Source organism: Euphorbia lathyris, chromosome 1, assembly GCF_963576675.1.
Source record: "Euphorbia lathyris chromosome 1, ddEupLath1.1, whole genome shotgun sequence".
NCBI lineage: Eukaryota > Viridiplantae > Streptophyta > Magnoliopsida > Malpighiales > Euphorbiaceae > Euphorbia > Euphorbia lathyris.
The window spans coordinates 109,965,664-109,993,585 of NC_088910.1; the positions used below are offsets into that span (position 1 = coordinate 109,965,664).

General features: G+C 34.8%; 3 protein-coding genes across 5 annotated transcripts; 1 reads left to right on the forward strand and 2 right to left on the reverse strand.

Annotated features, from left to right (window-relative positions):
• Positions 1–989: 989 nt before the first annotated feature.
• Positions 990–7,565, reverse strand: LOC136210584 (uncharacterized). Of its 3 annotated transcripts, none has more exons than XM_066001917.1 (9): positions 7,369–7,565; positions 7,132–7,278; positions 6,943–7,040; positions 6,605–6,677; positions 6,468–6,528; positions 6,288–6,373; positions 6,098–6,187; positions 4,980–5,052; positions 990–1,310 (listed from the first exon to the last, which is right to left on the reverse strand). In XM_066001917.1, exons 1-8 carry the CDS (start codon positions 7,471–7,473, stop codon positions 4,990–4,992), a joined length of 723 nt encoding a protein of 240 aa, XP_065857989.1. In that variant the 5' UTR covers positions 7,474–7,565; the 3' UTR covers positions 990–1,310; positions 4,980–4,989. The 3 variants fall into 3 exon arrangements, with proteins under 3 accessions (XP_065857989.1, XP_065857992.1, XP_065857991.1); XM_066001920.1 differs by lacking the exon at positions 990–1,310 and adding an exon at positions 3,602–3,620; XM_066001919.1 differs by lacking the exon at positions 990–1,310 and adding an exon at positions 4,607–4,797.
• Positions 2,505–3,463, reverse strand: LOC136210585 (21 kDa protein-like). The gene has a single exon (XM_066001921.1). It carries the CDS (start codon positions 3,324–3,326, stop codon positions 2,721–2,723), a length of 606 nt encoding a protein of 201 aa, XP_065857993.1. The 5' UTR covers positions 3,327–3,463; the 3' UTR covers positions 2,505–2,720.
• Positions 7,566–11,848: 4,283 nt separating the features above from the next.
• LOC136219074 (dnaJ protein ERDJ2A-like) lies at positions 11,849–19,895 on the forward strand. The gene is made up of 7 exons (XM_066006304.1): positions 11,849–11,970; positions 12,066–12,248; positions 12,554–12,731; positions 12,838–12,957; positions 13,038–13,115; positions 18,905–19,015; positions 19,275–19,895. Exons 1-7 carry the CDS (start codon positions 11,849–11,851, stop codon positions 19,893–19,895), a joined length of 1,413 nt encoding a protein of 470 aa, XP_065862376.1.
• The last annotated feature ends 8,027 nt before the right edge of the window (positions 19,896–27,922 follow it).

Consider the following 27,922-nt stretch of genomic DNA (forward strand, 5'->3'; position numbering starts at 1 on the left):
AAGGTAAAATTGATTCTAACTCTAAATGGTAGAGGTATTTTTACACCTAATCCCACCTATAAAAGTTATCAAACTTCATCCAATAAAAAAATAGTTAGGAACAACTATTTAGATTGAAAAGTCAATCGTTAAAAAAAATTAAAAAGTCAATCGGTAGAGGTATTTTTACACCTAATCCCACCGTCGCCGATTTATAACGGTTTTGATATATGCAGCCCTTAGGGCTGCATATAAGCATTAAATACAAACAGAATATTCTTTTGTATTTTCAAGATGTTTATTTATTATGCATTGAACTTTTAAATACACCAAAATTCATTTAATGCAATCATAAATTCTTTTATATTTTCTATATTTGCATTAATTTTTTATTTTTTAAAAATATGTCTGCATTTATTATTTCAACAGGTTATTTGTAACTGTGTTATTTCGACAGATTATTTGTAATTTCGACAGGTTATTTGTAATAGTAACAGAATAAAAGTTACAAATAACCTGTCGAAATAACACAGTTATAAATAACCTGTCAAAATGATAATGTTTGTATCTGCATACAGTTAATTGTATTTTGACGGGTTATATACAGTTTTTTGTGTGTAACTTTTATCTGTCAGACTTAAACATTATCATTTCGACAGATTATTTGTAACTGTGTTATTTCGACAGGTTATTTGTAACTTTTATTCTGTTAATAACACAGTTACAAATAACCTGTTGAAATAATAAATGCAGACATCTTTTTAAAAAATAAAAAATTAATACAAATATAGAAAACATAAAAGAATTTATGATTGCATTAAATGAATTTTGGTGTATTTAAAAGTTCAATGCATAATAAATAAACATCTTGAAAATACAAAAGAATATTCTATTTTGATGTATTTAATGCTTAATGCTGCATATATCAAAACCGTATTTATAATTAGAGTTGTTAAACAAGAGAATGATTTTCCATATATCAAACAAAAACCCAACCGACCCACCACATAAACTAAAAATAAAAAAAAAATTAGAAATACTAGTACTTATAATAATAATTAATGACTTACCAAAAAAAAAAAAAAAAATTAATGAATCCTTAATCAAATACTCAAACATGCTTTTTACTTTCTTTCTCCTCTGTCACTTTGGTCATCTATTTCACTCTCTCCTACTTACTCCCTATTCATCGTTGTTCATCCTCGTTCACCCTTCTCTCTCTAATTTCTCTCTAAAATGTCCACTAATTCAATCCCATTCTTCTGGAATCTTTCTTTCCCTAAAAAGTTTCAATCTTTTTCTTCAAAACACCATTTGTTTCGCTTCTTCATCTGCAACAACATAAATTGAAAAAATCAATACTTTTCAAGAATCAGTCGAATTTAACGGAGAAATAAATATATTTTTGAACAATCAAACCGTGGCAACCGTTCAACATTTGTGATTAAAATCAAACGTCTAATAAAACCTTCTAAAACTATATTAAATAACAATTGTGACCAGCTTCATCAAAATTAATGACAGAAAACCGGACATGAAAAGAACAAGAAGAGTAATCAGTTTTTGCTTGATAATAAGCAAAAGCTTGAAGAGTTATATTCTGTCTCAGCTTTCTTCCCTGTTTGCCGATATGATTGTGCTAATCGGCGACGGTGGGTGGCGGCGGGAGAATTCCAAACTGGAAAAAGAAGAGGAAATGAAGCAGAGGTCGGAAGAGGAGGAGGATTGATTTACCGTTAATGGAGAAAAAAGAGATAGATGATAATATGGCATGGATTTTGTCCTGTTTTTATGTTAGTTTCCAAGCTAAATCATGGATTCTTGTTGGTAGAGACTGAGTAAGAATTCTAGAAGAGATAAAAGAAAAAAAAAACCAACGGAAACAAAGAAAGAAAGAGAAAAGAGAAAGGGTAACTTGTTGACCAACTGCTCTACAATACCCATGGATGGAGACTGACCATTGAGAACTCTTCCATATATATATATATTTCCAAACTATTAAAAATTATAAATACAAGTGAAATAGGTAATGTTATGTTAATCAAATTTTATATTCAAAACGTTTTTTTTTTCCAATATGCTCAATACTAAAGTTAGGAAAGGGTCCTCCAGGACTGGATGGAAAAATTATCCCTAGAATAGAGAGAGAAATGCTATTTTATACTTCTCCAGTAATACATCATCATACAAATTAACTAGTGTCAGATGTAAATTTTTATTCTTAATACTAATCATCCACTAATAAGTTGATATACTTCTTTTAATTGTTTGAGTGTCATAAATATAGTAGAAGGTCAGAAACATTTTAGTTTAAACGCTATGAAGAAATTTCCAATATATATAGATGTGTTTTAAGCCTGGGATGAGATTTGAAGCAAAACTGATAATATTTACATAATATAGACTGGACTCGAGAGTTACATAATATCTATCAGTTTCTCCTAGTTTCATTGGAAACCTAATCAAAAGAAACTAGTATCATTGGAAACCTAATCAAAAGAAACTCTATACACCACCAACAGAAATCTGTCAAGCTCGTATATAGCAAGTAATATTTTACGAGAAACACACACACTTGGCCATTATGCAAGACAAACAAGACCTTCAAGTTTACTACTTACTGTATCACATATTACACATGTTTTATGCAAGCAAGCTTAGATTCTTGAATTAAAAAACCAACCAGGCTTCAACAAACTTATTCACATAACTGTTTTCATAATAATCACTGATCAGACAATCTATGGCTTTTGATCAAACTCATCTGTGTGGTGTCTAGATTTAGATGCATAGTGATTAACCAATGCAAGTGCATTGCTAGTGACTCGAGCAACATCTGTAACCCTATGCTTGATAACAGCCTTGACATTTCCATCCATTCGACGGCCAGCAAAGCCATCAAGACAAGTATTTTCATCGGTTAAGGCAGCACTAACCCAGGTCTGCACATTACTCATATGCCTCACAAAGTCTTGACCAACATTTCGCCTCATACGACCAAGCTCCTTGATCGACTGACTAAGTCGATCCACAGTATCACCCATGTTTTCTATGCAGTCTTTAACTGCTAGGAACTCTCTAGGCTTTATCCCTCTTACTTCCCTCAGCTTACTAACAAAAGCTGCAGCAGATGTAGCCCTGGATAGACTCACAGACAAGGCAGTTAGAGCAAGATGGTGGTCGTTTTTCCGAATTTCACTAGCGTATCCTGCGAGGCATTCGATGCATAAAGCAGGATAGCGAGTGGTCTTGCACGAGACCTTGATGAAGTCTGTGGGGCTGGAGGCAGATGTTGCCATGTAGAGGGAAAAAGAGAGAACTAGGAGTAACAAGACAAACCTTGACATGGCTTTGGAGCATAGAAATGGTCCAAATGGAATGACTTTGATGCAAGTAACTAATTAATGCATAAGAGTTATTTATAGAGATTTCAAAAGGTTGATGTCTATCTTCTACAAGAATTAAATAAAAAAAAGTTGTCACATGTCCACATCTTCTTTTCTAGGTTCCCATTATTCTTTGCCCCTTTCATATGATATCTTCTCTTTTACTGTTGTGCTCTTTTTCTCTATTTCCGACAAAGAATTAAAGTACTTCTTTTTGCTTTTTCTTTTCCTTTTCCTTTGAGAACTTTAGACCTCCTAATCAATACAATATTTACCATCTAAAAAATTGCACACAACAGGCTGAAGTTCAACATGAAACAAATTTGGAAAAATAATATAATAAACAAAATTCAGCTTTAGGCAACCAAGCAAAATATAAGATGAAAAATCTAGTCATTAGTCTGATAAAGCATCATATTATGATGTTCTAATATGATCAAGTTATGAATCTTAGGTAAAATCTTTGGCAAGTTCAACATTTAACACTTCGATTCGCCGATCCAGTCCAAGAAGAATAGGAGGCTTTTTTTTTCTTCTGCGTGTGTGTTTGGCTAGAATAACTGTTTTGATGGTTGTTAGATCAAATAAGCAGATATAATGTAGCAAGCTTTTGTCCAGTACTTCAAAATTAAACCATAAAAACTAATATCCTTGTTTTATATTCGTTCAAAAGTCACTCAACGAAAGCCATGACAACATTACATAGAAAACACCACATTTTCCATGTTTGCAATGTAGATGATATGAACACATTAACTATCAAGGGAAGTTGCAATATCTAAACTATCAAAAGTTGTAATCCCAAGTAATATATGTAAATTGAGTTCTCTTTAATGTTCATATAGCAATGTTTAGAATAACTTTAGCAGTGTCTTCATTGTCTATTATTGTTGCAGCTTGGTAGGGGGACACACTAATCTTTCTCTTTTTTCATCTGTAAGAGATGAATCAATGTGCGGAAACATAGATGGACATGATTTTTGAAGGTTAGATCAAGAGGTACATCTTAACTCAACGGTTTAGGAATTTATGGGCAAACACATGCACGGAATCATTATCCTTTATTATCATTCGGATGCCTTTAGATATGCAAGCAGCAGTAGTTGACACACACAGTTCATCTTGCAAATGAAATGTCCCACAAATTGTTCTATTTCTATCCATAGAATCACAAAATTTTAGTGTTTCTGACAGGCAGAGTCCATGTAAAAAGGCACCAACGGCCATAAAAAAGATTAATGTAAAGTGTGGAAATGAAATTTTTAATGTTTTTCAAGTTCGCTCTCATTTTTAAACATCCCTGTTACAAATCCATTGTTCATTTAAAAATGCCTGATTTCAATGTGCAGCACATCATAAGCTTGATGTTGTAGATCTATACTCCATCCACAGTAAGAATTCCGATTGCAGTGTATTTCTCATACAGGGTGAGCTACAATGTGTAAGCATGTTTATAACTTCAAACTATTTCATTAAAGCAAGAGTCCATACTATAGTCCATCTGCTCCCTTTAAACATTTGGGAATTTTATCCAAAACTGAAAACTAGAAGCACAACTATCCTCAATCATGTCCATAAAGAATGCATTAAACTCAACAGGGAACCGATATTTACCGTCTGAGTGCTAAACAGTCATGTACTTGAGTACAGCTGTACGAAGCTTTTCCATGAATGCTGAAGCTTCTTTCTGCAGGAAACATACCAAACTTGAAGTGAAAAGTCCAGGCATTCAATTAATTTGAGGCAGCTTTGAGATCATTGATAAACTAATAAAAAAAGTGAATGCATTTTCCTCATTTAAAGTTAAACTCAACTAGGAATCTAATTGGGGAACAGTGTCTATACAGAATGTGACGTCGGAAGTTAATAAAACACTGATATGTGCAAGAATTCAGTTTTCTTCTGCCCAGTTGTTTTCTCTAGCCACACAGGGAAACTCTTAAAGGAGCTCTTCATCAATTAAAGAAAAAAGCTCCATACATACATTATCTAGTGGCATCTTCTTCATGTTTCTATCCTTCTTTTCAATTTTTCCATTTTGTTCAATGCTCGTTAGTTTGATGATGAGCAATCTATTTGATCCAGGAATTTATAATGCACTTCATGTGATCATAGGTAATCGAGCCTTGGCGCAACGGTAAACGTTGTTGTCGTGTGACCAAGAGGTCACGGGTTCGAGTCTTAGGAGCGGCCTCTTGCCAAATAAATTGGCAGGGGAAGGCTTGCCCCCAGTACACCCTTGTGGTGGGACCCCTCCCCGGATCCTCGCTCAGCGGGGACGCGTAGTACACCGGGCCGCCCTTTTATGTGATCATAGGTAAATTAGAAAGAAAATTTGGTCCTCCCACAATAACATGCATCCAATGCAAAGCACAAAATGCAGCGACTTGATTCCGCATTCAGTAGTGTAGACATGAAAAACTTCAAATTCAAGTTAAGCTTGTAAGTTACAAGTAATAATAGATTATGGCATCTTCAGAAAGCTGAGATTATAAAAAGTTCTCTCCAATGCATGTACTCCACCAAAGACACGTTCTATTTATTGTCATAACAATTTGTACTAAATTCCATATCTTGTTTTCTCTCCAGTAGATTTTTCAGTTAAATTTGTAAGTATGGTTAGCTCTATGTGCTTTATGGTATCAATGGGTATGTTCTCTCTGCCACAGGCACAACGTGACCAAGAAAGCGGCACCTGTTACTGAAAGAAAAAATCATCCAAGAAAAGTTACCTGATTACTTTGATTGGCACTTGCTATATTTTCATCAAGAAGGGTCAAGAAGGATCTGTTTAGTTCATTCTGCTCAACCATCTCCAACAACTGGCATGGTAAGACAAGGGCACACACAATTAAGAATGTCAATGTAAGAGACAATGTATTATAAGTAAGAGGTCGGACCAATGAAAAGGGCAATGCATACCGTTGCTTTTACATCCTTTGATGACAAGATTTTGGTTAAGCTATTCTTTGCCTTTAGAAGATCAGTTTGCATTTTATCATAGGCTTCTGTAATGGGACATGGAACCAAGATTCATCAATTTTTGAGAAAAAAAAAAAAAGTCAAGAAATCATCAGGGAAACACTTAAGGAGATGAATAACCTGATCCTTCTTGAAGAGCTTTCTGTAATGTTTCCAGCTCAATTACTCTATCCTCCATAGCCTACAAAAACCAATATAGTGGCTTACTTTGGTTATGCAAAAAGGACTCAATACTCATATGTAAATGTATAGTAGACCTCTGTTTTTGCAACAGCAAAACGAAGCTGCCCAAGTTCAAATTTTAGCTGGGCGAAAAATTCCTCATTTAACCTGCAAATTAAGTCGTATAAGTCACAAGCAAAGATATGAATAACACTAACGGAGAAGCACTTGTAACCATTAAATACTACATATCTAGTCCGAATTGGTGATGATGTTAGTATTGTATGCCTAACAACACACAGCATAAAATGAAGTCAAAATGAGTGGAAATCAATAGAAGTAATTCAATTGACTTCAAATATGCAATTTAACTTGGAAGAAGCAAACTATCAAACACATGCACTGCACTACATTGGAAGTTGAAGACACTAACCGAGGTCTCAGCCTTGCAATTTCAAACTCAATATCCTGAGCTTCAGTGTCGAGAAAGTATTCTATCAGCTCACCCGGAGTATCTGGTATAACCCGAGACTAATCCAATAGGAGAAAAAAATTATAACAATATCAAACTCATCAAAATCAGAATTCAAGAAGGCTATGGATGAAAGGTTATAGTCTGTACCATGCGAAGAGTTTGGCGACGCTCTTTTTCTTCTCGGACCTGTTTCTCAAAGGCATCGCGAGCGTCGGAGTCATGCTCCAACCGGCGTTGGAACTCGCGTCTGGCGATGTGTCCTGACTGCGGCGGACCAAGTATGCCTTCTGGATCCTTCCTTCGCATAAGAAAATCTAAAAATCAGCACAAAAAGAAGAAAACCGAAAAGAAAGTATAAAATAGCATAACTGTTAGGATATGTACCCATCCAACGCAGGAGATTCTGGTGCTACTACTAGTTCTCGGTACTGTTCTTAGACGGAAAGTTACGGTGGCGCAGGTGGCGATACCAAGAGTGAGAGCGGCCATTTCGTGGCCGTTTTGGGCTGCGGAATTATGATGAGGAGAGCTGAAACTAGCTTCTGTTATCCATGTGAGTGTTATGTTATCTACTGGGAATTTGATCTTCAGTTTCAGTTATTTTGTTTTGGATGATGGCGGGAATTATAACCGTCCGATTATAATGGAGCCCGTGCTCAGGCCTCATCTATACCGTTGAAATGCGAAAGCAATAATGATTTAAGAGAGAATGGTAAAATTTAATCCAAATTGTATGTTACCTTAATATTATAAATTTCACCTTAATATTTTCAAACAATATATGAAATTTCTTTTCAAAAAAAATACAATATGCAATTGAAATTTTATAAATATTAGTCTAATTCTGATTTTATTTAACTGTTGTTATATATGTTTTAAATATAAATTGTATCTAAGATATATTTAGTGTTACTAACACAATTAAGAAAAAACATATTAAAATGTTAAAACTAAGTCAATGGACTGAGAAGTCCGCCGAAAAGAAAACGGTGGATAAGTTTATATGCGAGCTGAAGAGCAGCCTTCTACAATGACTGCAGCGAAGATTTAGTCATTTCTTAAAGATTATCCTGACCTATGAAGGATGGATGTGCATGCTCCCACCGACTTATCGGGTAGGCATCGGGCATCGAGGTTTCTTAGATATTTATATCCAACATGTGGAGATGAGGCTGCGATTTCCTCTAATGAGCAGTGTTGAGGATATTTTGGGAGAATTCGCTCTTATCGTTCCCAAATTTCATCTAACTCCTGGGTGGAGCTGCTTCCTTTTGCCAAGATTGCCCATGACCTAGGTATTGAACTAAATGGACCGTATTTTATCGTCTCTAGAGGCCTAGATTGAGGGTCATGGACAACCTCATTATCTAGGAAATGAATAGGGGTCGGGCCATCTTTCTAACCAAGAAAAAAAAAATTTAAGGGTTTTAAGATGAAATGATAAAAGATGACACAGATATCCCTTATTATGGTTGTTTTCCATTTTTGCGTTGATTGGAATCTGGTTCCTAGAGAAGGAAGGAGAGGACGCTGACTGAAGCTGAGAAAAAGTTTGTGGATCAAATCATAGAATTTAATCTTACATAAGATTATATGGATATGATCTAGATGCTGAGAATTGACATGTCATGTGTTTTGAGAGGCCAAAATGGAGTATTTTATACTACTGGCACGGATGGGTATGATGATCTTCTCAGAGGTGAAATTTCGAGCTTTTTTTAATTCTTTTATTTTACGTTGCATGTCTTTCTCATGTCTAACTCAAATATTTGTGCTCACATGTTAGCAAAGAGTGTGAGAGAATCTGCTGCAAGTGCTCCTACTAAAGCTGCCGATGACCTGGGGGCGTTCCTCTAAGGGAGAATGAGGCATCAGGGGATGCGCCCACTCCTTCTGCGGTGCTATCGGGTTCCTTGGGGAATTTTTCTTCTCATGGTTATGCTACTGAGACTGGGTCTACTATTACGGGTAAGTGTGACAGGGCTAGGTTGAAACTTGACGTGCCCTCTTCCAGTTATGAGGTAGCTTCTCTAATTGTTGAATCGTTGACCCCGAGCCTTTTCTCCCTTGAACCTCCTGCTGTGATTTGCATTTTAATTGAAGAAAAATTAGAGAGGAGAAAGCAGGAGCACAAATTAAAAAGGATACGCTAACTAGAAGAGAACTTTAAATGTGTGTAGTTAAAAGTTTGTTTTGTTTCATATGACTGCTAGCTATCTGTATCTTAAGATATATTTAATTCGATATAAAACCTTTATGATAACTAATTTTTACCATTGACATAGTGTTCAAAGTTGTAATTGTATTTTCTTACATATTTCCTACTTGAATTTTGGTGGCTATGTTAATGACCAAATTTTGGGAGTATTGATGGTCATATAATTATTTGTTTTAGGAAGTCAAATGTTATATAACATTTGACTTATAGATTAAATGAGGATTTAAGAAGAATGAAATAATTTAAATCTGAAATATGATTTAATTGATATTATAAATTATTGTAGCACATTATATTATTAACATACAAATACAAGATTAAACAATTTGTTTTAAAATGTTTTTAATTAAATGTTACCTCCATCGAATCCAGGTTTTCGAATCCATAGACTAAGGTCCGTGATAGGGAATGCCGCTTATCGGCTTTACAAACTGAATACATACTCATATCACCTCTCCTTCTTTCCCTTGAATGGATAGATCATTATTTGTCTTTTTTTTTGGTAGAAACAGGAAAGAAAACAAACCAACACCGAGACAAAAGCTAACCTGGGATCAACCTAGGAAAGCTAACCCCAACTATGTCCTCTAAAAGAAGAGAAGAAAGATAGATAGGAGGATCAGAAAGGGTGGAAACACCTAACATCCCCTCGTGCCCAGCCGCCACCAAGCGATCCGCAATTCGATTTTGTTCTCTGTAGATGTGGCTGAACTCTAAGGACTCAAAGGAGGAGCCAAGACTTCTTATTGCTTTGATAAGGTTCTGGCTACTAAGACAAAAAGTATGATTATTAGAGATCATACTAATAGCCTCCATATTATCAGACTCCACAGCAAGCCTTTTAATACCCAGCTTTCTGGCAAGCTTGATTCCAGAAAGAATACCCCAAAGTTCCGCTGAAAAGGATGAGCCCAAACCCAGGTTATGGGGAATCCAGACAACCAAGCACCTCCCGCGTCCCTGAGCACGCCTCCAGCCGCGATCTTTCCATTGTTGAGACAGGAGCCATCCGTGTTCAACTTAACCACCCCATCCTTCGGCCTACACCACCCAACGAGTTGAACCTCTTTATTCTGGGTAGAATTGGCAAGGGGGTCCCCTTTGAAGCTCCTCGTAATGGTAATGAGCTTTTTAGAGAAGAACTCGTGTAAGTTCTGAATAAAAACAGTCTTCTCACCAAAGATCTCCTCGTTTCTCCACTTCCAAAGGTGGTGGCAGATAATAGCAAATAAAATGTCTCCATGCTCCATGCTAGCCATTAACCTACTTTTAACCTCATTGGAGAACCAGTCATTCTCAGGGTAGGCAAAGAAGGAGGGGAGAATGTGGTGCGGAAGAACTTTCTGTCAAACCTCCTTACTCTTAGGGCAGTCCCTAAGGGCATGGCACAAAGATTCAACTTGGCCTCTGCATCTACTGTAATCATTATTTGTCTTAATAGCAAGTTAACTTTATTATTGACTTTTATAATTATTATTTGTATTCACATGTGTAAAATTACTATTGGTCGTATTTGTCATAACCCATTCCAACTTAATTCTATTTCAATTAGGATTCCTAATTTTTCTTTTCTTAAATACCCATACAACCAACGTAAACTTCTCATTGTCGCTTCTCTTTTACAGTTCAAGGCAAGGGATTAGGCTCTGTTCTTTATCGCTGAAAAAAACTGAACTGAACTGAACTGAATTGAACTGAATTAAACTGAACTGAACTGAATGCTACTGAATACTGAACTGAATTTAATTGAACTGAACTGAATTTAACTGAATGTTACTGAACTTAACCGAACTTAACAATAACGATGATATTAGACTTTAAAATAATTTTCATGATAATATTGGACATTAATGAACTTATAATAATAATAATAATAATGGTTCTAATAAATTTAATAATATCAATAATAAATAAATATATTATTAAAGATAAAACTAAATTGAATATCAAATAAAAGCCCGGGTTGATAAAATCTTGGCTCGATAAAAGCCTATGAAATTAAATAAAAATAAGTCTAATTTAAATTAAAAATACAAATTACATACAAACACAAATTTACATATAATTTAAAGCCTATGAAATTAAATACAAACTCTTTAACTTTTTATTTTAATTAAGGGTTAAAGTGCAAAAATAACGTTTTGGGTCAGGAGTAATTTTACCTCTAACGTCTAAAATGGTGCAATTTTATCCCTAACATTGATAAATTCGGTAAATTTGAAAAATAATTCATAATATGGATGCAATTCCTAATTTTTAAATATGGATGCATACTTTAGTTTTAATTTTTTTATTAAACAATATATATTTTAATAAACTATCATTTCTTGACTTTTATCTAATTTATAGATAATGATAAACTATAAATAATAATTATTATTATTATAATAAATTATATATAAATAATGATAATATAATAAATAACGATAACTTACTGAATACTGAATTGAATTGAACTGAAGTGATTGTTACTAAAATTAAGTGATAAAGAACATGCCTTACTCGTTACTCATCTTTTTCCAGCTTTTATCTTTTCCTCTTCCTCTAATCTAATCCAATTTTGTTTTCTAATTTGATCCTTCTGATGAATTGAATTGTTTTCATCAGTGCAAGTTTTTTCAACCGTTATGCAGGTAAGAAGTAGCCATGGCAGATGGTTCCTTGTTCCCAATTTTCATTCTGACAATAGTGGCACTGCCTCTAGTACCCTACACAATAATTAAGTTATGGTTTGCTGCTTCCCCAAAGAGTAAGAGAATCAATTGTAGGTGCTCTGACTGCTCCCATTCTCGGAAGCATTGCAAATCTATTTTTAAGCGGGTGAGCATTTTCCTATGGAAATTTCAATCTCTTGTCTGTGTAGTGATATTGATGAGTCGTCTAGTGGAATACCTCTACCCTTGATAGTCCTTGATTTCATTCTCATGCCTTTGCTTGTTGCCGCCATCGTTTATCTTTTAAGATCATCAAAGTATACAGAAAATTTTGTCACGCATCAAACTCTTTTAGCATACCATGACTTAATGAAACCTTCTTTAGTTCCAAGGTATTTGTTTTATTCTGTATATATTGTCAAGTGATTTTTCTTCTTTTTGGTCTGATGTGTTGGGGAATCTGGGGAGCCTTTTTACGATTGGGTAGAAACTTTGAGCCTTGTGAATGGATATAGTAATGGGCTTGACACCATACTTAACTCAAAACTCTAAGGTAGTGGGTTAATGGATCCTTCCCAATTATATATCATTCACCAATCTCACAATCTTCCAATGTGGGACTTTTTAACACCAACTAACTCACACTTGCATCTCAACATGACGTTGGTTCAACTTTCTTTTCTGTATGCAATATCAGAAAGGTTATGGAGGTCTTCACTAAGGCTGCTGAATATATGGAAATTCCAGTTCGTAGGACTGATGATGAACCTCTTCGGAAGCTGTTTATGTCAGTTAGAAGTGAGTTGAGTCTAGACCTTAAGAATATTGAGCAAGAACAGGCTAACTTTTGGAAGCAGAATCCTGCTGCTGTTAAGGTAGTTATTTAACCAATTAGTGCTTTTCTTGAACAACCAGAACATATTGTCATAATCATAGATGTATTTCATAGACTTAATTCTCTGCCATTCTTTTTTTCTTCAGACAGAGTTGTTAATTCAAGCTCAATTAACTCGTGAATCAGTAGCCCTGTCACCGGCTTTGCTAGGTGATTTCAGACATGTGCTAGAACTTGCACCTTGTCTTCTTGAAGAATTAATGAAGGTAAGTCGTGACACATCTATATATTGCTCTTTGAGCATTTATTTCTCCGTAGCACTAAAAGTAGTTTACTCTGTTTACAGATTGCAGTCATACCACTCACTGCACAAGGCCTTGGAACTGCGATTGATGTTGTTGAGCTCACTCAATGCATAATTCAGGTGCTGATTTAGTGTTGGGAGTTTTCAGTTATAATTACAATCAAATGATGTCACATGTATTGGTTCATATTATTAAATTAATTCAGTTTTAGGATTTAATTGTTGACTTGGGTAGAATAGAAATATTGTATATAATTAGGGTCTATTTTGTAATTATGTAATTAGTAAGCCTATAAAGTTTATTCTCTTCTCTGTAATCGTATCAATTTTTGATTCTCCAAACTCTTCATCTTCCCTTCTCTGCTCTTCATCTTCTTTTCTCTGTAATGTTCTTGAATCTTCATTAATGAAATTCTTCCTTGATTCTCTTATTTCTTTGCTTCTCTAATTTTGATATGGTATCAGAGCAATAGCTTCCGCTTGGATTTCATTGGATCTTGAGATTCATTTTTCATATTTCTTATTCTTGATCTTCTTGTTAGATCGTAATATTAGATCACTTTTTCTGATCTATTTGTTGATTTTTTTATAAGATCTTCCTGTTAGATCTTTCTATTGTTCATTTCTTTTGATCTACGATTTAGGTCAAAATCTCTTTTCCTGGTTCATCTTATTCGATTAATTTCAAGATGGCTAACAATAACACAAATAATACCACAATTCTTGATCAATCGTCGAATCCTACCAGCGTCTACTATATACATCCCAGTGAAAATACTAATCAGTCTTTGGTTTCACTCAAGTTAACTGGTAACAAGGATTACCATTCCTGGGCACGAGCTTTCAAACGATCTTTAATGGCCAAGAACAAGATGAAGTTTGTGGATGGATCTCTGAAGCAAGATGATGTTGAAGAAGCAAATAGATTGGCATGGAATCGATGCAACCAACTCGTCTTATCTTGGTTGAATCAATCTGTATCTACGTCAATTTCACAAAGCATCACATGGTTTGAGAATGCTTATCAGGTTTGGCAAAACTTACAAAATCGTTTTTCGCAATCTGATTATTTGCGTATTGCTGAATTGCATGATGAACTTGCATCTTTAAGTCAAGGGGATCTATCTGTTACTGATTATTTCACCAAATTGCAAGTTATATGGGAGGATTTAGTCAATTTTAGACCTATCTTGAATTGTGATTGTGTTCCAACTGGTGCTGCAACATGTACTGCTATCAAGAATGTGAGAACTCAGCAGGGGCAAGATCATGTTATCAAATTTCTTAGGGGATTGAATAGCAATTTTAGTATGATTAAAACTCAAGTGCTTATGATGGAACCATTGCCTAGTATAGAGAAAACCTTCAATCTGGTCATTCAACATGAAAGACAAGTTTATGAAGGTATTGATTTGAGTCTGCTAGGTTCTCTAGGCGTTACAAATGCAAATGCAGGAAATCAGTCTTTGAATAGTGTTAATTTTGCACAAGGAAATAACTCTGGTTTTAAGAAGGGGGCTATTAAAAAGTGTAGCTACTGTGGTAAGGATTGGCACACTGTGGACCAGTGCTATAAGAAGCATGGCTTTCCACCGAATTTTAAAGGAAAAAAGAAGTTTGTGGCAAATACTGTTGCTGAAGAGGATGATTCTGAAGCAGGATTGCAGGACATTGTTTCCATTCCTTCTGAGAAGTTAGGAACTCTTATGAATATGTTGCATCTTTTTGAGACTGGACAGATGCAAGCCAAGTCTGCAAATTCTCATGCCACAACTACTGCTCACATGCTGCCACAGCCTAGTGTTAATGCTTTTTCAGCAGCTCCGATGGTACAGAGAAATAAAAAAACTGATGGGCCAACTTTACAGACAGATTTTGGTAATGCAAACTACACAGGTATTCCTAAATTCCCTTACAATTCTTATGTTAATATTGCCAAACATGATGCCATGATATGGATTGTTGATTCGGGAGCAACAGATCATGTTGCAACTGATATTGGTTTATTGTTTAATGTTAAACATGTCTCTGGTATTAAAGTGTCTTTGCCTAATGGTAATTCTGTGTTAGTTCATAAAATAGGATCAGTTCAATTGAATGATCAAATCTGTTTGCATCATGTTCTGTTCATACCTGAGTTTCATTTCAACCTTATCTCTGTCAGTAAATTGTTACAGGACAAGAGTTGTGTGGTATCGTTTACCCATGATAATTGTCATTTTCAGGACATTATGACATTGAAGAAGATTGGTATAGCTGATATGGCAGATGGCTTATATGTCTTCACTCAGAAGCATAAAGTTGATTCTCTGCATAGTTCTTTAAATACTGTAAAGAGTGATAATAAACTTAGCAATTTCCCTTTATGGCATTATAGGTTAGGACATCTTGCACATTCTAGGTTGAAATTCTTGTCAACATACTTAGATAATTTTGAAGCGTGTGATACTCTAGCTTGTACAATTTGTCCCCTTGCTAAGCAAAAGAGGTTACCCTTTCCTATTAGTGAAACTGTAACAGAAAGTTGTTTTGATCTTATACATGTTGATGTCTGGGGACCTATTAAAACTGTTTCAATTGCTGGTTATAAATATTTTCTCACTATAGTGGATGACTACACTAGATATACTTGGGTGTACATGCTTAAGAATAAATCAGAAGCTTCTAATGCAATTAAAAGCTTTTGCAATTATGTTTTTAATCATTTTAGCTGTTGTATTAAAACTTTGAGGTCTGATAATGCTTATGAACTCCATTTGCATGATTTTTATCAAGAAAAGGGCATAGTTCATCAAACTAGTTGCCCTTATACCCCACAGCAAAACAGTATAGTTGAGAGAAAACATCAACACATTTTAAATGTTGCACGAAGTTTAAGATTACAAGCTGGCATTCCTTTACATTTCTGGTCTGATTGTGTTGTGCATGCAGTTCATCTTATTAATATTACTCCAACACCTCTATTAGACAATATTTCACCATATTTTGCATTATATCAGCAGCAACCTACATATAATGACTTAAGAGTCTTTGGGTGTCTTAGTTTCATGACCATTCTTAGTCCTAAATTTACTAAATTTGATGCCAAAGCTCATCCTTGTATATTCTTAGGTTTCCCTTTGAATACAAAAGGATATAGATTATATGATTTGGTTGATAAAAAGTATGTTATTTCTAGGGAAGTTTCATTTTATGAAACCTCTTTTCCATATCTTGATAAGAGGCAAAATTCTCAATCTGCCATTGTTCCCAATATTGATTTTCAAGCACAATTGTTTTATCCTAACATATCAAGGCATGTTAACAGTCCTGCTTCTACTCTAAATAACTCTAATGATACTCAAACACTTGGTTTGCATGCTACCAGTGATGATGATTTTGTTGTTGATATGCCTCATAATGTTGTGCCTAGTGATATTGTGGATAATGTTGAGCAGCAAGTTGTTGATGATGTTTGTCCTATTCAAGGAACTAGAAAGTCTGATAGAGTTAGGAAAGCACCTGAATATCTTAAAGAGTTTCATTGTAATAATGTCCAGTCTAAGCTAATTACCAAGCAGTCTAAGGTTAGATATCCATTATCTTCTGTTCTTTCTTATAGTCATTTGTCTAATTCTCATAGAGCTTTTGCAATGAATATTGTTGTGACCACTGAACCTAAGACTTACGCTGAAGCAATTCAACATCAGTGTTGGCGAGATGCCATGGATGCTGAATTGAAAGCTTTACAGCAAACTAATACTTGGCAATTGACTGAGTTGCCACCTGGAAAACCAACTGTAGGATGTAAATGGTTGTTTAAAATTAAATATAAGGCAGATGGGACTATAGAGAGGTATAAGGCCCGTTTAGTTGCGAAAGGATACACACAAACTGAGGGCATTGATTACTTAGATACTTTCTCCCCTGTTGTGAAAATGACCACTGTCAGATTAATTTTAGCATTAGCTAGTATGTACAATTGGGGGTTGTTTCAATTAGATGTCAATAATGCATTCTTGCATGGGGACTTAAAAGAAGAAGTCTATATGCAGTTGCCTTTAGGCATTGAGAAAACTGGACCAAATTTAGTTTGTAAACTTACTAAGTCCCTTTATGGCTTGAAACAAGCCAGTAGACAATGGGCATCCAAACTGTCTGATACTTTATTAGCTCATCAATATCAAAAGTGTCCTTTTGATCATTCATTATACATAAAAAGGCAGCAGAATAAAATTACGTTGTTACTTGTTTATGTTGATGACATCATTATGACAGGTAATGATACTAAAGAGATAGATTATATTAAGACTGTTTTGGACAACAAATTTAAGATTAAAGACCTAGGCAATCTTAAATTTTTCTTAGGCTTAGAAATTGCTAGGAATAGGGAGGGATTATACATCTGTCAACGCAAATATGTGTTGGATTTACTTTCTGAAACAGGATTCCTAGCATGCAAGCCAGCAGATACACCAATGGATTCTACTCTCAAATTGTCCAAGAAAAATGGAACTCCCTTGGAAGATAAACAACAATACAGGAGGTTAATTGGCAAGCTAATATATTTAGCTAACACACGACCAGACATATCCTTTTGTGTTAGTTCTCTGAGTCAATTCCTTGACTGTCCTACAGACATCCACTTGCAAGAAGCACATAGGATCTTGAGATACCTCAAGAAAACACCTGCTCAAGGTCTCTTCTACCCCAGTAAAGGCAGCATTCACTTGAAGGCATTCAGTGATTCTGATTGGGCAAGTTGTGTCGACACTAGGAGATCAGTTACTGCTTTTGCTGTATTTTTTGGAGATTCTCTTGTCTCTTGGAAAAGTAAAAAGCAGCCAACTGTGGCCAGAAGCTCTAGCGAAGTAGAATATAGAGCATTAGCACTCACAACATGTGAACTACAATGGTTTCTCTATATGCTTGATTATCTTGGGGTCCAACATCAGCAAGCAGCCACCATATATTGCGACAACCTCTCAGCCGTCTACATCGCCAATAATCCAACATTTCATGAACGCACCAAGCACATAGAGCTTGATTGCCACTTCATTAGGGAGAAGATACAAGCTCAGGTAATCCACCTTCTACATGTTTCAACTTCAACTCAACTTGCTGACCTCATGACAAAACCTCTTGGAAGGCCTCAATTTGAAGATCTTGTAAACAAGCTAGGACTGAAATCAATATACAGTCCAGCTTAAGGGGGGATATTAAATTAATTCAGTTTTAGGATTTAATTGTTGACTTGGGTAGAATAGAAATATTGTATATAATTAGGGTCTATTTTGTAATTATGTAATTAGTAAGCCTATAAAGCTTATTCTCTTCTCTGTAATCGTATCAATTTTTGATTCTCCAAACTCTTCCTCTTCCCTTCTCTGCTCTTCATCTTCTTTTCTCTGTAATGTTCTTGAATCTTCATTAATGAAATTCTTCCTTGATTCTCTTATTTCTTTGCTTCTCTAATTTTGATACATATACTGTGGTATTGTATGTATTGTTAGATATTAATATGAAGTTGACCTTTAACTATCAGCTTGAGCTTTTAGTTGAATCGGTTCTATGACATGGTATCAGAGCTGGTTTGACCAAGTGGTCCAGGATTCTATTCCTGACAGCCCCCATTTGTTGGGGTTACTTGAGCAGCCACTGGTCACTAGAAAACACTAAAACTTCTATAGAAATTTTATACGGGGTTTTAAGTTTTTATGTAAGAACACCAAAAACATCAATTTAGCACCCATAAATCAAAAGAGATAGCGAATCCTGGATCCGTACATGGCCTTTATAGTACTAGTGCCTCTATATACCATTTTTCTATGGGCTTTCATGCTCGCCACTTGCTCCTTGTTTGTTAAACATATTTGCAAAGAGTTTATTATGCTTCTGTTCACATGTTTGTGTTTATTAATGTGATGCAGGCTGTCCCTATGAGTGCAAGGAAGGTTACAGGGGAATCTACAGAAGGGATTGCACCCTTTCTGCAGCTGCCACATTTCAGCGAGTCTGTTGTCAATAAGATAGCACAGAAGGTGATTAGAAATAAATATTATTTTAAATTTCATTTTAAATCCTCATCGAGATCTGTGGTTTGCCCTGACCTTGGGAGTGGTAGATCTACTTTTTACCTAAACTTTTTGTTAACAGACAAAAAATCTTATGCTTGGATTTATGTTGTCATTTCTAAAGTAACTCACTTGGATTGTTGCAAATCATTGTTTTTGCAAACTTCCACCCCTTCTGGTCATATAAATAGTCAATTTGGTTGATATGCTATGTTCATAAATGCAGAAAGTGAGGGCTTTTCAGGATTTCTATGATATGACTCTGCAAGAACGCTGTGAGCTGCTTGGGCAGGTTGCTGAATTCTCCTCGTCTGAAGTAGAAGATATTGAAATGGTACTGGAAATGATGCCTTCTATAACAATTGAAGTTAAATGTAAAACTGAAGGTGAAGAAGATATACAAGAGGGTGATATTGTTACAGTTCAAGCTTGGCTAACTCTCAAACGTGCTAATGGTCTTGTTGACGGTGCACTTCCGCATTGTCCTTGTTTCCCATTTCATAAGGAAGAGACTTTCTGGTTTGTACTTGCGGATCCCGTATCAAATAATGTGTGGTTTTCACAGAAGGTAACTTTCATGGATGAAGCTGCAGCAATAACTGCTGCTTCTACGGCAATTGAGGAGACAATGGAGGGTTCTGGGGCAAGTGCTAAGGAGACGAGTGCAGCTGTCCGAGAAGCAGTTGAGAGGGTGCGGGGTGGCTCGAGACTTGTGATGGGCAAGTTCCCAGCAATGGCAGAGGGGAAGTACAATTTAAGTTGTTACTGCTTGTGTGACTCTTGGATAGGCTGTGATAAAAAGACTAACTTGAACATTACAATTCTGAAGAGGGAAAATGAAGAATAGGAATGGATGATAGTATAGTGAAGATCAAATGACATAGTTAAACAACGCTCAAGTTTTCGGAGGGTTCAGGCACATATGAACAATGTATTAGTTCAGTGGATGAATAATTTTCATTATTTTTTATTCAGTAGATCAGTCCAACTAAGGGTTTTAGTTTTTTTAGGAGTAATGAAATGAAAAATACAAATTTTGAATTCAAAGTTCTTTTTTTCATCATAAAAGCAACTTAATATGTTCAAATAAAATGTTAAAGACTTAAAAGAACCAAAACTGAAATATCAAGGACCTATTACTTTTATTCAATTAAAGTTAGCATGCTATTTTGTGCCTAACGGTTTCTGGTCTCTGGGTGCATATTTTAATTTCAAGCTTTGCCAATGGTCAGAACCGTGGTTATGTTGGAAATCATTATGATTTTTAGCATGCTATATTTTGGGTTTTTTTTTTTACAAGAATAGATTAGGCACATCTATTTAAACTCATTGCTTCAAACTAGACTATTAGACTTCCGGAATATCCATAACACCTCTATTATGTTCAAATCTCTCTAATTCTCATTCCTATTTTACCTTTTCGAAAGTAATAGTGCGAAGTGCGGATCATAAAACGAACAGTGAAAATGGTAAAATCTGAAAAAAAAGCAACAAGTGGATAAAACTAAATCAAATGTAAGTTTCTTCCATCTCTTTTATTTTTGTATTGTTTATTTCGAATAGGTTATAGGGTTTTGTATGGATTGAATGTGTTATGTTTGGTTAGAATTAGTGTTAATAGGTATAAAGATGATTTTCGAACTCATTTGGGATGTATATATGTATTTTATTGGTTTAGAACTTCTCATCTTGGCTATAACATAGTTCTGCAATACTTGGCAATTTATGATTTTGCTTCGTGATAAACCAATAAACCCAGGCTTCACAATTTAGCCGAATGCGAAGACTACGATGAATTGCAAAGCCGTTTTCAGCAAAAGGAATCCGCATATAGCCAAATGCGAAGATTATGACGAATTGTGAAGCCCGTTTCAGCAAAAAGAGATTCGCATATAGCCAATTACGAACATGTAACATGGATTACGAATCGCATTCTAACTGTAAGTAAAATATATTTTTATTACAATTCCTACGTACACAATCTATATATACAATTCAAACATCTATTGAAATAAGTAAAATTCATTGTCAAATTCCTACAATAATCATATCATATATATTAAACAACGACATAGAATAGATAGTTCGAAATTGAGTGAAAAATCAGCTTCGCATTTTGACTATCAGTTCGCACTTGTTTTCAAAGTTGCTACGATATCTGCCTTCGGTTGCACTGGGATTTCCGCAAAATTTCCCTTTTGCCAACCATACCATATCCAAAGCATCCACAAGTTTCACTCTTTCTCTTTCTTTCTCTTTCTTTCTCTACATCATCTTGTAAGGGCTTCATATTCAATTATGCAATATAAGTTTCCTGAGTCACCACTTGATTGCCTTGAGCCATTACCATACCTCTTTTCATTGGTATTTGCCAAGCCAAATGATGAATGGATAAACCACATACGGAATCAGACAAAATTAGACACCCAATGATTATGTTATAAGGTAAAACAAAGTCAATTACCAAAAATTTAGTCGTTGTATGCCACTTCACATGACCATCTCCAATGGAGACCCTCATTTGTGAGACAAAATTAGACACCCAATGATTATGTTATAAGGTAAAACAAAGTCAATTACCAAAAATTTAGTCGTTGTATGCCACTTCACATGACCATCTCCAATGGAGACCCACATTTGTGTACTACCAAGTAAGGGTACAGAATGTCCCAATATCCCCACTAAAGGTGACAAAGTGGGAATGAACTTCTCTAGGTTGAGACGTAAGGCTTTATAGGCTTTGCGAGTAATAATATTCACTGAACTTCTAGTGTCAATGAAAAATCTATGTACCTTGTACTATTCCAACAATATTTCAATGACTAAAGCATCATTATGTGCCTGTTGCGAAAAACTGCCGAAAGAAAATTCAGGTCTTAGATCAGATATTCTCTCTTGATCTCTATGTATTACCGAACGATCCTCCTTCGACCCCTCGCCTATTACATTAATAACACCTCTAGAAGCCCTTTCCATATGATGTTTGTCTTTGGATTCTCTGGGTTTGATGGCATTTTTAAAGGATTTGTCCATCTTTCCTGCCTCAGACATTTTGTTCAATTCTGCAGCCAGCTGTCTACAATCTTCTGTGTCATGCCTCTCACTTTTATAAAATTCACAAAATAAGTTGTTACGTCTACGGTCTGATGTTTTTAGCTTAGGGGGATATTGAATGTGTCATCTATTAGACTCCACCCAATAAAGAATCTCCTTCCGATGAGCATTTAAGGGTGCATAATGTCGATCTGTTTGCTCTTTAGATCGTTTATGCTCATCCCTGTTGAAACACCTTTCTATATTATTTTGATTTGACAAAATTATTTAACAATAATTAAATCTCCATGATAAAAATATTCTAACACATTAAATTTAAATGCTTTGATTTATTCATACTAATGTGTTTGTTTAATGTTGAGTTATTTAATTTATAAGACATTAAGTCGTAAGGCCCAAAGGCCCACAAGAGAAAGTCAAGCCCAAGTCAACGGATGAAAGCCTCACGGCCCAAGCAGATCAAAACGCAAATCAAGGTGAACAAAATGCAAGCCCAGCAATGAGAAGGATCGAGAAGCCTTCGACCAAAAGCTTCAAGACGAAGCAGCTGAGTTGAGCGACAAGGAAGTCAGGTCAGCGGCTGACCTGAATAAACTTGAAGACAAAGTATTTCTACTTTGGGTAAAGTTCAGAAGATGGAGAAAGCTGTTTGGAAGACTTTGCCATAAATGTGGAGACACTCTGTCTAGTCTGACGATAAGCTGCTGAGCACTGCCAAAGACAGGAGATACAAGAATGTGATTAGCCAAGGACGTTGAACACGTACTGAGTGAAAGCGACAGGAAGCCGTTTCCCTTCAAAGGTTATTTCGAAATTCGAAATTACCGGTGCCTCAAGTGTCACTATAAATAGGCCACTCAAACGCTTCATTCGATGCAGATCTTCAATCAAGTCGAAACGCTGACCAAATTGATATTCGAAGTTCTGTGAGAAAAGCAAAGCAAATCTTACACCAATTCCAAACTTGTGTAAAAGTCTAGAGTAATCTTATTCATCTAAGGTGTCTTAGCAATTGTTGTTTAGGACAAACAAACACTTATCATTTCTAGAAGTATAAAAAGGAGAAGCTGAGTACTCGGTCATAGTACTCAGCGGTAGAAATAGGAGTGAGTAGAGGAATAGAGGAAGGTACTCTTGTATACTCAGCTTTCTATTGTAAAAGGTTTGTGCTCTACCTTTAAAGAGCTCAGTAGAGGATTCTGAAAAGCTCGAAAAGAATTATGGGGACTGGACGTAGGCGGAGAGGGCGAACCAGGATACGTCTGCTAAGTAATATCTTTCTAACCCTTATCTCCTTAGCTGATTGCTTGCTATAATACTGCCTAGTTAAAACGCTGAAAAGAACATAAGCTGAGTTGAGTGAAGTGAGAAGCTGAGTTCAGGAATAGACTTAAGTGTTATCTCCTGACTCAATGACAGATTCAGACTTAGTCACCTATTGACTAAGCTTGTATCTAAAACTTACTCAGTATCACCGTGCTAAAAGACTTCGAGAAGTCTAAGTTAAAAATTAACAGTCAGCCTAACGTGAAAATTTTTAAATAGTTCCTAACCCCCCCTTGGAACTAATATTGTCACGTTACACGGGACCAACAATCCCTACTCCTGTCGTTTTTGGACTCCTTTGGCTAGTGCACCGAACTCAATCTCTCCTTTAGCAATGGGTTTAACCTATGGTCATCCCACTTAACAAAATCTCTAGCCCTTCTCATTAAATCAAAGAATGTCTTCAGTCTTCTTGTTGTCAACTTTTTTAAAAGATTTTTGCTGCAATTACTTGTCATTGCCTCAATAGCTCCATCAATATCCAGATATTTAATTTGAATGGTTGTTCACTAGAATCTTTCCACCCATTCTTTTAATGACTCACTAGGCTTATGAACTAAATAGTTCAAATCCTACATTGTTTTTCTCTCTAGAATAGATGTAATGAAGTGATCGACAAATTCCTTAGACATTTGCTTGAAGGATCTGATGGAGCCAGACAATAATTAATCATACCAATAGGATACCAAATCTTGTAGAGTTGTTGAGAATATTATGTACATGAGGGTGCCTGTTGTCATCGTAGTCTGAAGAGCCCTAAGAAATTTTTTGACATGAAGAGTGGAGTCAGTCATACCATTGTAATCCTTAAGGAATGGATACTTGAATCATCTAAGCATAGACTAACACATTATTTCAGCACTGGGTTGAGTATCTACCTCCATAGTTTTTGGCATTATGAACTCCAACCATTCATCTTTCATAGAGTGTTTAAGCTCCTTCCTGATAAGGTTATAGACTTCCTCCTTAAGGGAACTCTCCTCCTCTTTCAGCTTCGGCCTCTGCCTTTGGTTTCTTTGATTTGGAGATCTAGAAACTTCCGGTCTCTTATTTGCTTCATAGCGACAGATCAAGGATTCAGTGGAATCATGATGAACGCCTCAATAATGTTTTGGGGATCTTGAACCCTCAGGCTTAGGAATCTTGTTGATAGTTGAAGTCGAGCGATAGCGTCTTCAGTATGGAGGATTGGCATGCTTCTCTTTGGATCTTCCACAAATTATTTATGGTTAAGACTCCTCTGAAAATCCTCTTTTCTTTGGACATGTTCGAACGCCATGATGTCATGCAGAACAAGCTATTGAGTCGTGCCGATCTCCATACCTTCCAACTTCTCTTGCTTCCTTTAGCTCTTTCCGCATAACATCCATTTGAGTTGCATGCTCCGCTCGAAGGATATTCATAGACCCTTGAACAAGTTCAATATTGTATATCAACTGCTTCGCCAAACCATCCATAAAACGGCTTTGCTTTTGGTCTAACGACCCCAAACAAGCATATATCCTTTGATCTAGAGTCGGATAGATGTGTAACGGTTCCAATGGATTATTACTGGAATCCACTAGGTCGTGATTAGATGCGGTCGATGTGCTTGGGAGATCAACAGCCTAGAGACCTGGCTAAACTATGAAAATATAAATGTGAATCATTATTACGACAATCGATCCATGTTCACTGCACCAAATGATATCTTCGATACTGAATACGATCTTTGAGCTGCTTTTCGATGACCTGAATCACAACAAACAGGCTAGGAGATGCTGAAATTCCGGCGTCCCCTTTCTAATGCTTAAGTCAAATGTGTTCTTAGAAGTAAAAAACAACTTGAAAGCAATTAGTAAATAAATGAATAATGAATGTACCTGGTGCATAGTTACTGGAGCTATGTATAGATAATTACATACCTAAGTGGGATGTACTTTACATATGCTAGTTCTTGATTGGTCTGTATAACACATTTCCACGTGTAGATTGTTGGTTGGCTTCGGACCTTAATCTCCTTATGTGGCTTCGCAATTTCTGGCGTGATCTAAAAATTAGGAGCGTGGTGTTAGAATCCGGAGCTCCCATTGGTCACGTGTACAATTAGATACCTTCTTACTAAAGCTTTCCAATTAAGCATGATAATTCTTTTCTTCAGCTCTTTGTGACATGGATTCTTAGTTTGAACCCAATAATAATGATTCAAGTTTGGTTCCGGTCTTACTCTATCACATTATAAGACAGTAATAATGGATTATATTAAAATGAAAAAAGAAATTAAATAAGAAAAATAATTATTATGTTTGAGACTTAGATTATAATATAGTATCATTGTTTTTTTCCTTAACTTCCAGAATTGTCATTTTCTTCTTGGGCATATTCATAATTAAATGTGTGATATTATGGATTTTTGATTTAAATATGAACATGCATGAAATATTCAACATGTCTGTCTGAACACATGTATAATTTTATATTTATTGAGTGTCACATTAGGCCAAATATTATTTGGAATTGCAACAAATTGAGACACATATTTACATTAGTATATATGAAACCTATAACTCTTTTTTGACTATAATTACTTCATTGACCAAATAACCAAAATTAATTTTCAACACGCTATGTTGTCTTTTCAATTTGTTTTTGTTTGTGGAGCTTTGAGTTCAACAAGGTGTGTGGATATAACTTTATTAAATTGGTCCAGCAGGTCTGATCCGAGCGAAATTGATTAGATTTGAAATTTATCTTAAAAATCTTATTTTATATATATATATATAGTGTTCTTTTTCTTATATAGATTCAATTTTTTTTTTTTGTTAAATGTTTAATTATTATTTAAATTTATATTGATTGAACTTTGTTGAATTAATTAATTCAATTAAGTTTATTGGATTTTTATGTGTTCTTTTACTATAAATATATATTTAATTAGACAGGCTGGAGTGAGATTTTTAACATGGTTCAGTTCTACCTAAACATTTTTTTTAATAATGTGAATATACTATAAATTAAACTGGATTGAAATTTACGCCCAATTATATCTAAAGCATAAATACATGGCTTAAAGTACTTTTCAGCCCCTGACCTATCCAAAATTTGTGCATTTGGCCTCTGACCTATTATTTGATCATATTTAGCCCCTAACCTATCAAATTAGATAAAATTCAACCCATATTGAATAAAAAATTAACTCTGTTGAAAAATTAATGGAAGTAACCAATACAAAAATGACACATGACACATAAATAAAATTAATTTTCACTCTATCGGAACAATAGAAAAAGTTTTTAGGATTTTTTTACTATGTAAAATAGTTACTATTGCCATCTCTAGTTGAAAATTAATTTTATTTATGTGTCATGTGTCGTTTTTGTATTGGTGATTGCTGTTAATTTTCCAACAAAGTTAATTTTCCATTCAATGTGGGTTGAATTTTATCTATTTTGATAGGTCATGGGCCAAATATGATCAAATAATAGGTCAGGGGTCAAATGCACAAATTTTGGATAGGTCAGGGGTCAAATGCACAAATTTTGGATAGGTCATGAGCCAAAAAGTGCTTTAAGCCTAAATACATCTATAATGATGTATTAGCTAGGCATTCTGAAAGTGTGAATTTGTTTCCATGTTTCAGAACTGTTTTTTTTTTTAACTTTTAAAGTCAAAACATGAAATAAAAAATGTTTGGTAAAAAATCGAAACAAACAAATTTTTTTTAACTAATATCTGCTATCTATCCGTAACAGCAAACAACAAATGACAAACAGCAAACAGCAAACAGGAGCAACTGAAACAAACGGATCCATAAAAACTATTTTTGTTGTTGTTAAATGAAAGTAAGACTTGGACATACGTATTTTTAACTAGAGGTGGCAAAAGTACACACGATCCGATTACATAACACGAAATCGACACGCAATTTTAGTGTTTGAGTTTAGCTTAATAGGTAATGTGTCATTTTTGGGTTGATACGAAACTGACACGCAAATTTTTGTATTGGGTTAGGGTTGATATGCTAACCCGAAAATGACACGAATATTTAAAATTATTTTTATATTCTCTCGTGTTTTTATGTGTCACTTTATCAATAAAGATAATAAAATTATAATTACTAGTCGAAAACCCGTCAGATGCACGAGATATGAAACTTTTATATAATTTAGATAAATAAATAAATTGACATATTTACCTTTAAGTAATTTTATATCATGCTATGAAATTTTTTTATATTATGTATATTTAAAATTAATATATTTTTTATTAATAATTTAAATTAAATTAAATTAATTTTAAAAATACTTGATTATTTTTTTTATAGAATTTTAATTAAAGGTGAATGATTTATTTATTTTTACAAAATTCAATGATTTGTATTTTTAGTAATTTTAATGAATTTTCATATTCTTTTATAACTGGAATTTTATGAAACAATAATAATAAAATAGGAGATTAATTAAGAAATATATTAAAATATAATGAAAAACAAAAAACTGAATTAAACTACAATTA

Coding starts and splice junctions, on each gene's coding strand:
- LOC136210584 (XM_066001917.1), bottom strand. CDS start 7,473: ATGGCCGCTCTCACTCTTGGTATCGCCACCTGCGCCACCGTAACTTTC. Junction 6,678..6,942: donor ATTGCAAGGCTGAGACCTCG/GTTAGTGTCTTC, acceptor CTTAATTTGCAG/GTTAAATGAGGAATTTTTCG. Junction 5,053..6,097: donor GTGCCAATCAAAGTAATCAG/GTAACTTTTCTT, acceptor TGTTTCCTGCAG/AAAGAAGCTTCAGCATTCAT.
- LOC136219074 (XM_066006304.1), top strand. CDS start 11,849: ATGGCAGATGGTTCCTTGTTCCCAATTTTCATTCTGACAATAGTGGCA. Junction 12,732..12,837: donor AGAATCCTGCTGCTGTTAAG/GTAGTTATTTAA, acceptor TTTTTTCTTCAG/ACAGAGTTGTTAATTCAAGC. Junction 19,016..19,274: donor TCAATAAGATAGCACAGAAG/GTGATTAGAAAT, acceptor TCATAAATGCAG/AAAGTGAGGGCTTTTCAGGA.
- LOC136210585 (XM_066001921.1), bottom strand. CDS start 3,326: ATGTCAAGGTTTGTCTTGTTACTCCTAGTTCTCTCTTTTTCCCTCTAC.